The following is an 11,901-nucleotide window of genomic DNA, read 5'->3' on the forward strand; positions in this document are numbered from 1 at the left end:
TAGCCACTAGTCCATGGCAGTAAGATTATGGTCAGGAACTACATAAATGATTGCCTCTGCAATGTTCTAAAGTGCCATGGTCGTCAGTGGGCACCTATTACATGTGAAATACATACTATTTCCCAACAAGACAGACATTAGAAAGCCATTTTTCTAAAAGCACAATATCAACCATACTCAAGGATTTTTTAAAAATATGCATCTACTTATATCACATCATCAAACCATATGTCTGCCAAGGCTAGAGAGACCTCTTAGGGAGAAGAAATATAATTAACTTCATGGTATACTTAAGCTTTAGTCATTTTGCTTAAATGAGCAAAATCAGGCTAGTTACGAGAAATCATTTCTTCCTTGAGATTTTAAAAGTACACTTTTTCAAAAGCAACAGTTTCGTATTCTGCTATGCCCCATATATTACAGAGAAGCAACCAAGCCATTTTTCTAAAAGCACAATATCAACCATACTCAAGGATTTTTAAAATATGCATCTACTTATATCACATCATCAAACCATATGTCTGCCAAGGCTAGAGAGACCTCTTAGGGAGAAGAAATATAATTAACTTCATGGTATACTTAAGCTTTAGTCATTTTGCTTATAAATGAGCAAAATCAGGCTAGTTACGAGAAATCATTTCTTCCTTGAGATTTTAAAAGTACACTTTTTCAAAAGCAACAGTTTCGTATTCTGCTATGCCCCATATATTACAGAGAAGCAACCAAGCAACTTTAAAAAGACTTAATCTTTTTAAAGCTCCAGTAGCTAGGATCATTTTAGTAACATTTATTCAATTATCGAGGCATACCTAATTTTCTTTAGGTCAACATTTCAATTATAGTCTTTAATTTTTTAAAAAAAGTCCATCAGTTTACTTAATCTTTACCATATTTATCCTGTTCCCTTATAACACTGTAAATTGGCAGCATTTTACACTTCCATTTTATTTCTTTTAGCACCTAATTAAACACTCATGGCTTAACTGAACAAGTCAAACTATGGAAAAGCAATTCTGAAGCTGTTTTGATCTTGCTACATGTAATCCCTGGGGACCCATGATCTAGCTCATTCTCAATGAGGAGCGATTTTGTCCCGCCAAGGCACTTTTGGCAATGTCTGGAGACATTTTTATTATGACTGGGGGTTCTATTGGCATCTAGTGGGTATAGGCCAAAGATGCTGCTAATAATCATCCTACAGTGCACAGGAAAACCCTCCACAACAAAGAATTATCTGGCCCCAAATGTCAGTAATGCCACTTTGAGAAACCCTAGCCTAGGTGGACTTCCACTGTTGTTTGGTTGATACAATATAGCAAAACACACACTTCAAACATCAACCCCAAAACACCATCAGAATCTAATTACTGACAGCCACTCATTTGGTAAATATTAGTGAGTCATCACTATGTGGCCGACTGTGGAGATGGAAGGAAAGAACATCACCGTCCTTAGAAGTTGTCCAGGGGGAAATCAACTCACAAAATCCAGGCCCTTCCCAGAAAATTCAATGCTGTCTGTTATCTACTCCTATTAAGAGCCTAGTTGAGAGAAGTGATGGATGAAAAAAATTTTTAAAGGTATGCAGTCCATTTACATATCTATGTGGTCAAAGTCCTTGAATTAAGCTAGATGATATTTGAATCGTGTTAAGTCCTTGAAGAAATGCCCCTCCCTAAGCTTCATGTTAAAGTTATGCTCTCTGCTTTCACTGAAGAACACCGTAAGTCATGAGAAATCTGTTACTAACTTCCCCTAAGAATCTCGTACTTATCCCTCAGTGTCTCCTATGTGAAACTACCTGTAAATTTCTTTGAGAAATTAATATTGGAAGGCTTCTTCCTCTCTGATGACATCTATACACCTATTTCTCTTCATCCTGACTACCAAATCACTTAGCTAAATTTGAGGCTCAACTGTACCAATTATGTAGGCCCTTAAACCTGAACATTTGTGTACTTCCCCATCCCCAACCAAGCTGGTCTGAGGTGGTATTTCCATTTTCCCTGTTGTGGATCCTCTGGTTATTTATACTTTACTATATATATTTAATCATTTTATCACATCTGCTCTTGCCATAAGTTGCGTCAGTTAATGTATATAATATGGGCAGGTATGAATAAAATTGAAAGCAAGGAAGAGTGACAGGACTAGATGTTACCTAAAGAAGATACGAGGGTGAGGAAATGTTCTAGCCAAGAAATAAAAGCAGGAGCAAAGTACAGAGGTGAGAGAGAGCCTTTTGCATTCAAGGAATGCCGAGCGGTTTGCTTATGCAAGAACAGGGTGTTTAGGCGAGCGGTGAGAAGGACACTGAAGAGTTACTTCTGATGCCGCACTAAGGACTTTGGACTCTGGCCTTGAAAAGCATGATTAGAAAGAGACCAGTGAGGAATTTACTGCAGTAATACAGGGAAGAAAAGATGACCCCCACAAATGATGACTTCATCAGTTTCCATAAACATCAGGCATCTTATCTTTAATTAGTAAAACAATCCCTAAAACGGATTAGAAAAGATTCCAATTCCTATCCTCACCCCCTCCCCATCCCCTTTCCAATATTAACCTTTTCAACATCACCTGGAAAATGGGGTCATTCACCTATAGGTATTACAGGAATAAGTCAATACTCTTTGAACAAAAACATAAGAATCCTGATTCTGAGACTGTCCATTCTCCTTTGCATTTGATAGTATCTGGACTTACAAGCAAATTCTAGTAAGAAAAACTAGGAACTCTGATAGCTACTCATCTCACTTAGAACAGGCAGCAAGAATCTGTTATGATTTTATGTCTCCAATTGTTCCAAGCACAGTTTCTAGTACAGAAATAAAACTGTTCAGGGTCTCAGTCCTCGGCTCATTTTGTTTCACAGAGATCTGCATTTCTGAGCTCTCGGGCTCCAAGAGCAGTTCCGTTAGGAACAGGCAGCCAGTGTCATCCTGGGCACCGAGGTAGGCTTTCCACGGGTGAGCCCCCGCCCTACTCATTGCGATGGTCTGGATGTTCACTACCTGCAGGGCCATCTGGAGGGTGTCAGGATGGACGGCTCCCCGCCAAGGGAACACTTGCTGATGAGCAACTTTCAGGCTAAACCAAGTTTTCTCAAAATACTCAGCAGTCAGCTGGCAACTGGGGACTAGCATGAGGGCTTCAGAATCAGGAAGTTCCTGTACTGTCTCCTTGCTCTCTTCAGGAATCAGGGGACCTAAAAGAGTTAGAAAGCTTGCATAAGAGACCTTCTTAATCTATACCAATTAGGTTTTTTTTTTTAAAAAGATTTTATTTATTTATTTGAGAGAGAGAGAGCATGTGAGCAAGGGGAGCAGCAGAGGGAGAACGAGACTCCCTGCTAAGCAGGGAGCTCAATGCAGGGACTCGATCCCAGGACCCTGGGATCGTGACCTGAGCCGAACCGACTGAGCCACCCAGATGCCCCCGAACTATGATTTTAACTAGATTTCCATACGTTCACAACATGCCTTCTATCCTTGGATAAATGATTGAAATAGCCAATGAAGATATTCTTTCTTGCTCATGAAGACTTCAAATTCACACAATAGTCTGAGACGTAGCTAGGGTACTCTACTTTCTAACAGTCATTGCAAAAGGTAAAGGTTTTTCATGACATGACGTAAAGTAAGGACTATTTTTACCTGGAGTGGCAAAGGATGCAGTGTTAGGAAGCTCTGGGCCCCAGCGCTCCGCCCCCTGGTATTTAGAGATGGTTGCCCAGCGGGCTTTGCCATAGACTGGAACCAGCGTGTTGAAGTCTGAGGCCCAGCTATTCACAGGTCTTTCTGCCTGATCCTCCAAAAGTCCGAGAGAAGGGTCAGATTTAGGGCTACACAGGATCCGCTTCACTTCATCAATGCCAGCTAAGAGAAGTCGATAATAAAAGAGACCCCGGTCTCGTACTGCCATATCCTTTTCTTCCTCTGTGGTAAGACAAAGACAGAGTTAATTACAAACAAAACCAAAAACACTCTTTCTACCCTGTGTCAACTGCAATAGGGAAAAAAAAAAAAGGAAGGACGAGGAAACCCTAGAGAACATTGTCTTCTTGGGTCCCCCGAGATGACTCACCGAACAGTGTCAGCTCTCAGAATGTTTACTATCTGACAGGGCAAGTACAGTTTCCTTCTGAAGAACCTACCTATGCAGTAATGTAACAGACGCCCCAGCATGTCCTGGCACTCGGCAGGTCGGGAGAGGAAAAGGCGCAGCAGTGCAGTGAGTAGCTCCATCTTCACAGCTGGAAAGGTCTCTGATTTCACATTCTCCACAAAGTCTTCCAACACATAGGGAGCATTGGGGCTTCTTTCCCCATGGACGCCAAGGAGCCAAAATAAGCGCCTGTTTCCCCTGGGGAATGAAGGAGTAAGAGCAGGTGCTCGACTTTGGCTGTCCCAAACACAGTGGCAGGGTTTTGCTTCCCCCCAACGTCAGCAGGAAATGTATAATCCTTTTGTTTACTTCAAATGGCACTGTTATCAATCCCCCACAGCCCGACTCCACTCTCTACAACAAACAGGAATAAATGTTACTACACAAAAGGAGACTCAAGACTCCCAGAGCCTGTGTTGGTTAAGAAATAAGGCTTCTCAGTTTGGGGGCCTCTGCCCCAGTCTGGGGTTTAATGTGTCAGTGGAAGCGACTCAAAGATTCCTCTAAACCACTTCATGAAATTGGTAATTAACCTAGAGTGCAAATCGGAGCCGTCTGTGAAGCTTCTTAAAATCTATGTGTCTAGGTCTACCACTCCCGCATATTTAAGTCGGTGGGCCTGCAGTGAAGCCCAACTATGCAAAAACGATCCTGATTCTCATTCCAGCTTAAAAACTCCATGGTCTAAATCTCTGGCTTAAAACTGTTCAAGAAAACAATGATATCAAAGCATTTGTAATAAAAATCATAGATAAATCTCATGTTTTTATCACTTCTATCCTAACTACACCCAAAAGAGAATCTGAGGTGGCAAATCAATTCTAAGAATTTCCACATTCAGACACGGGTAGAGAAGAATTAGATTCCATTTCACAGAGCAGGGTCCCAAGCATTTCCCCTCTGCCTGGAGGTAAAGGAGAATGGCCATCTACCTCGCTGTCTTGAATGTTCTCCTCACAGCCGGGCAGGGCCTGACACACAGCTTCCGTACACTGAGGACACAACCAAACAGGTCTCGGAAAGTTTGCACCACCACTACAACACAGCTCAGGATACAAGAGCACAGGATTAGAGGCTCCACGCAGGAAGGAATCAAGAGAAGTCACATATTCAGACTAGATTGCTATGTGAATTTCTGTAAAATGGGTGTTGGAGGGGTGGTCCATGATTATCTGAGAAATGTCTGACACGGGCAATAATTTCTTAAATGGATGTTGCTCTTATTGGATGGCTATGAGGACAAATGAGCTCATATATGCAAAAGCACATGGTAAAATGCAAAGCAAATGTGAGGACATGTTATTATTGATTGATATTCTGAAGACGGTATAAATGGAGCCACCACTGCTGGGACTAGGGTAGGGCAAACGAGGTACTGTGGGTGTAAAATCTAAGACATGCAGGGTTAGCACCTGCATGAACCTGATAGTGAGTGCCTCTTTAAATTTTTGCATCTTGGGCACCTTGCTTGCCTTGCTCCAGTCCCAGCCCTGGAAGCCACTGCTGCCATAAAGCAAAAAGAGGGGTAAAGGTGGGGAGTTAACAAGCACAGGCATTCTGGTAGTCTTCATTATCTACAGAACAGCCTGGCAGAGTTATGGCAGCCAGAAGACCCTCTACCTGTTAGATCTATAGACCCTATGCTTCTCTGATGGCAACAGATGAGGATGCAAAGAAAAGTTTAAACCTCTGTTAATCAACAACAAATATTTTTTGAGCAACAGCTATAGGAGAGGCAATTGACAAAAAAATAAATAAAAATAAATAAATAAATAAATACAAATCCTCAAAGGATAGCCAGCCATTACCTGTGGTAATGTGCTCTTGCCGAAGCCCCAGCAACTCTGTTAGAATCTGCACGCACTGATCTGTGTAGGTCCGGGCAATACCACCTACAGAGGAAGAGAAAGCAGAAAAAAGTGGTAAGTCCAAATCCTAGCACCTCATTTAAAAAAAACTTCCCACCAGCCAAAGACAGAGAGGACCAGGGGTACCTTTAAAAAAAAAAGAAAGAAAAAAAAATCACCCCTTGCTTGATGAAATAACAATTTACGTTTCCTAAGTTTGGTAAAAGTGAATTTTCCATTGAACAAGGTGGAAAACTTTCAGTAACAAAGGTATGTATGTGGCAGCCAGATACGAGGCCTCGAGGCACCACTGCCTGCAGAGCACCTCACAGCAACGTCCCTGCAGGAACACCTGACCGCAGGAGCTCTGCTCTCCTCTTTGTTCGCTCTTCCTGACCCTGAAAATAATCACTCTTTATTCTAATATAAGGGTTCCTTCTCCTCTTCCACTTGAAGCCCTCCAACAAAACATTACTCCCTGGCTGCTTTCATTTTGTGAGTCACTCTGGCCTTCTGAATCCCAGAGTAATACGAAAAAGACTGTTAAGATTTGGGATTTATTCTGTGTTGGTCTGTACTCAGCACAATATATAGCCCATAGCAGAAGTTCAATAAACAACTGGTCAATTGTCACAGGACTTTGAGTCTAGAAAGCCGGGTTCTGACCCTGGGTCAAAAACTACATGACCTTTTGGCCACTTAATAACCTTTTTCTTTGAGTTTCTTCATCTCTAAAATGAGGTGGTAACACTTGTCCGCTTTTCCAGACTGCCTCCAAAAACTGTGCTAAGATGATATATGGGAAAGCATTCTGGATAGTAGCCAACAAAAGGCCATATAAATTTTAAGTACTCTAGTTTGAGTTACCTGTATTCTCTATCCTAGAAGATACGGTAACACCAGTGTTGACAAAAAAAAAAAAACAAAACAAAACACCTCCCTTCCCACTCCTGTGGCCACTGACCCCATTCTTTGGTGCATGGTAATTGGTCTCTGATGCAAGATTCATTCCCTTTTGTTCGCTATGATTCCACAGCTTCCTGGTTAGTTGAAGGTCTCCAAAAGGAAAAGCAGCAGACCCCTACCTATGGCAAAGATGGCAGCCTGGGCAAAGTCGGCTGACACGTCAGTGCAGTACCCTCGGAGCTCCTCTAGCACCTGCTGTACGTTCTCATCGTTCACCAGCTCGCAGAGCACCTCCACCTTCTGCAGCTTGATGTAGTGGGGCTCCGAGTAGGAGCAAAAAAACTTTTTGTAGTGGCTGCTAAAGTGACCGGGCAAACTATGCAAGATCTGACGCACATGACACAGGGCAGCAAAACAGAGCTCGCGGCTCTCTGAAGAACATGCAGCCAGCAAAGGGCCCTTGACTTGCACAAGCACATCAGTTTGTACATGGGGGAATTTTTTTGCCAAGATCAGAAAGAGTTTCGTGGCTCCCATCACCACACCGGGGCTACTGCTCTGAGAAAGCTATCTAACAGATTGAGAATGTCAAACAGCTCCTCCTCACTGCGCGGTTGATAGCGTAGCAGAAAGTTCAATACTTCAGCCTGGCCCCATTGGTCCAGTTTTGGCATTCTAACCAAAAAGAAAAGAAAAGTGTTATTTTAGCAACCAAATTAGGACCATCAGCATGCAAAAGCCATGTCACCAGTCATCTGTTCATCGTAACAAGGAGAATTCTTGAAAACAGGCTATCCCATAATAGAATTACTCTTTTCATGTCCTATTTAAAGTTTACACAAAATAGGCTTTAAATTCCGAGATTTTACACTACAAATTCTCATGATCTAAGGCCAAGGACCATGATCACTATACCTAGATCCAGATTCTTTACAGTTTAAGACAGTATAAATCGCTTAGTTTGGGGGACATAATGATTGTAGAGGAGGACAGAACCTATTTCCACAGAATATTTCTGCCATCTCTCTATATCACCGAAAGAAACTAAGACAAATAAAAGAATCCTCTCAATGAAATATGAAGAGGTTAATAGTTATGGTTAACTTTACTACTCTACAGAAGTTGTTCAAGACGTCTCCTTAATTCAACATGTCAAGATCCCACTAGGATGCAGATCTCATCATAACAAAAAGAGCACCGAGGCATCCAAACCGATTTAAGAGATGGTGGGCGATGGGCTTGTTGATGACAACACCTCCTTCCTGTTTCAGAATTTCCTCTAGAGACCTCAGGCAGTTCACAACCACAATTGGATCCTGGTCACGCAGCAAACTGTATAATTCATTTACCAGAGCACCGTCTATAAAAGAGCACGAAGATCTGAGAGAAAGAACTTCAGAGTCTCAGGAATAGAGCTGAGTACTAGCTCCAGCCAGACAAAGCTGAACTTCTCTGCTACAAAAATAACAAAGGCAATAATAAAGTGAAAGGCAAAAAATTGCCATCTCCAGACTATTCTAAGTAGCTAATGTGACAGATCTCACCTGGGCCCCAAAGAAAAGGCTTCTCTGATCTCAAAAAATACCAAACCAGCCTTTCTAAAGAGACAAGTACAGAAGTAGGGTGACATTACTATTTCCTACCAAAGTCATGTCATCTTTTACAAAGTCAAACATGTAACAGAGGCACAAAATAAATACTGATCATGATGGATTATACTGAAACTTACCCACTTCAGAATCTCCATGAAGATTATGCATCTTGGCACAACCAAGGACTGCCACCCTTCTGACGTATGAAGCTTTATCTCGCAGACCATTGAGAATAGGCTGTTGGATATATTCCTGCACACCAGGCATCCTAAGCAACACATCCTAGAGTCAGCCAGATCCTGAAATACTAGTTTTGACTTAATTCAGCCTCTATTCACTTAACAGAAAGTTCAGCAGATGTTTGAATGTACATCTATCACATCATAAAGAATTAGGAAAGCCACTGCCACACTTAAAAAGTCATACTTGAATTTTCATTTGGACTAATACTCCAGGGGCGGCAAAAACATGTATCTACACGATTGTTTACAAATCATTAACCAAAACCCAGAACTATTTCAGCAAGAGTGAGGACGGAAACCTCCCTTTAATGTAACCACATGACATAGTTTTTTAAGCCTAAGCAATGGCTGAAAACCTGAGTTCAGGTTACAACTGCATTTTCCCTAGGATTAAGAACCTCACCATTGAAGACCTGCCCCAGGGTCTCCTGAATACCTCAGACACTGATAAACAGTCAGGGAAAAGGGTACTCACCTGAGGCTACACATGCTCCGTAACGCCAGCCCTCGAACCATTGGATTGGGATCCGAACAGTCTTTGCACAACGTATTAATGGCCAAGAGAGCCAGATCTGGTTTCAGGGGGGCATATGTACACATGTACAGATAAACCAACTTCTTCTGAACAATATCTACGGTGGCACTGGCCTTCACCATTTCCATGAAAACACCAGACATGTCCAAGCCCTGAGTCATGTGCCTGAAACCAACACACATAGCAGGAGAAGTAAAATACATAATCCCCAGCCTACAATGAGAGGCATTTTACCTATACACATCCCGGTGATCCAACTAGACTGTGAAGGAAGCAACCAAGTCCACCTTGTCTATTATACTGCACAATACTTCACACCATGGGCCTACGATAAACATTTTTCTATTCATTCAACAAACACTTATTGAATTCCTGGTACATTCCAGTCTAATTCAGCTTCTACATTCCAGAGATATGCTCTGGGGACGTAATCTTTATTTTTTTTGTTAAGATTTTTTTTTTTTTGTTATTTATCAGAGAGAGAGAGAGAAAGAGCACACACAGGCAGGGAGAGCAGCAGGCAGAGGGAGAAGCAGGCTCCCCGCGGAGCAGGAAGCCTGATACAGGGACTCGATCCCAGGACCCTGAAATCATGACCTGAGCTGAAGGCAGATGATTAACCGACTGAGCCACCCAGGTGCCCTTCTGGGGACATAATCTTGAAGAAGGCATGGTCTCAGATCTTTAGGAACTCAAAGTATAACTAAGGAGCAAGACAAAAACACCACTAATTACAGTACAAAAGGTAAGTATTAAAATAGGTAAGCGTTAAAACAGAAGTAACAAAGTTGGGGCACCTGGGTAGCTCAGTGGGTTGGTTAAGCGTCTGACTCTTGGTTTCAGCTCAGGTCATGATCTCAGGGTTGTGAGTTCAAGCTCCGTATCGGCTCTGCACTCAGCATGGGGTCTGCTTGAGATTCTCTCTCTCCCTCTCTCCCCACTCTCTCTCAAATAATTAATAAATCTTAAAAAAAAGAAGTTAACAGACAAGGTGCGATGGGGACCCAGAAGTCTAATACTGCCAAGAAATCATAAAATGTTTCCAAAGAGGAAGTAATACTTTAGTTGAATGAGCTGGAATTTTCCAGGCAGGTGTAGTAGGTAGGTAACACATGCTTTGAGGAACGTAGACGTCAGCAAGAATGCTACATTCTTTTGAGAGTATGCAAGTAGTTGTGTTAGCAGGGTGTTCTTTGGGTGCTATGGTAAGAAGTTTGGACTTCCTTCTGTAGATCACTGTTTCTCAAACAATCTCCTACAGGAATCAGATGAGAAATCTGTTTAAAATGCATATTGCTGGGTTCCATCCCACCCTCCTGAAAGCAGCATTACTGGATTGGATGAAAACTTTACACTTTTTTTTTTAAAGCACCCCAAGGGACTTTTGTGCATACTAACGTTTGTTATCCACAACTGCAGCCAAGAGTTATACCTTTAAATTCATGTCAGGAAACTTCTGACTGAAATGAAGAGGCAAGGTCTGACCTACTAGTAAGCCACTGCAATTGCTTTGCTAATAAAACCAGAATAGCGGTGCCAACAAAAAAGAAATACACAGACATTTTCTTAAAAAAAAAAAAAAGAGGATGGATATTTAGAACTATATATCCATACCATCTGACTTGAGAAGTGAAAATCAGGCGTCATCAAGATGGACTCCCTCCCTTGGTCAGCTGGATGGTGACATTCCTCAACCCAAACATAAGCGGAAGAGCAGGTTTGGGGAGAGGGGAAGGATGCAGGTGCTATTTTGCATGTCTTTGAAGAAATGTCCAGGTGGGAATGCCCAGCAGGCAGGAGGATATGTGGGTTTGAAGATACAAAAGGCTTTCTGTACTAGACTCTATAGATCTGGGAGTCAGCAGAGTTAGGGTCAAGACATGGGTGTAACCACCCTGCTGAGTAAACCAAGTCAAGCAAGTCCCCCAGGGGAGGCTGCGGTGGCCATCCGGAGAAGCAGGAAGGCCAAATCATACCCTGCCCTGAGTTCATTCGCTCTTTCCGAGCGGCCACGGGTAGAGGGCCCGGATGGGGGCTGCGGCGGGGAGTTCGGGCGGTAGCTGATACCTAATCACTCGCTGGATGACATTCCGGTAGCGCAGCCTATCCGCCTGAACGTGAGGGTTACACAGAGCTTTCTTCAGCTCCTTCACCACGTCCTCGGAGCCAAGGTACGGCATCTTCAACGGCCACGGGGCAGCCCCACAGACCCCTAGGTAACTCGCGGGCTCCTCCTAGCCCTGACGGGGGAACCTGGGTAAAGCAAATGTCAGTCAGCTAAGAGACCAAAGGCGGGATCTCGCCCCAGCCTCGCCAGGCCCCAGCACACTCACACCAACCCCCTCCGCGCCCCGGCGAGCCCCAAACGAGGCTCTGTGGTTCCTTCCCGGGACCTGCAGGCCGGCTCGCTCCGCCTGAGACCGCTCCGGCTACCTCGAGGCCCTTCGCCGCATTTCCAGCCCCGCCGCCGAAGGTCCGCAGACCCCTCCCTCGCCAGTTCCAGCCCTTTGTGCGCCTCCGCCGGGTTGCCCACCCGGATAGGCCCAATCAAGCTTTTTGCGGAAGTCCCGCCTCCTCGGGGCCGACCGCGCACAGCAGCTGCCACTCACCTT

At 43.5% G+C, this 11,901-nt stretch overlaps 1 protein-coding gene across 1 annotated transcript; it reads right to left on the bottom strand.

Moving 5' to 3' along the window:
• Nucleotides 1–312: 312 nt before the first annotated feature.
• Nucleotides 313–11,884, bottom strand: AP4B1 (adaptor related protein complex 4 subunit beta 1). Its single transcript, XM_035727139.1, is given in 14 exon segments — nucleotides 313–3,208; nucleotides 3,657–3,938; nucleotides 4,157–4,346; nucleotides 4,348–4,365; nucleotides 5,100–5,179; nucleotides 5,182–5,202; nucleotides 5,976–6,059; nucleotides 7,100–7,480; nucleotides 7,483–7,595; nucleotides 8,133–8,280; nucleotides 8,650–8,780; nucleotides 9,230–9,454; nucleotides 11,357–11,542; nucleotides 11,683–11,884. Coding segments are annotated over 13 exon segments (2,214 nt in total). The 5' UTR covers nucleotides 11,470–11,542; nucleotides 11,683–11,884; the 3' UTR covers nucleotides 313–2,780.
• Between the last annotated feature and the right edge of the window lie 17 nt (nucleotides 11,885–11,901).

This window comes from Zalophus californianus, chromosome 4, assembly GCF_009762305.2.
Source record: "Zalophus californianus isolate mZalCal1 chromosome 4, mZalCal1.pri.v2, whole genome shotgun sequence".
NCBI lineage: Eukaryota > Metazoa > Chordata > Mammalia > Carnivora > Otariidae > Zalophus > Zalophus californianus.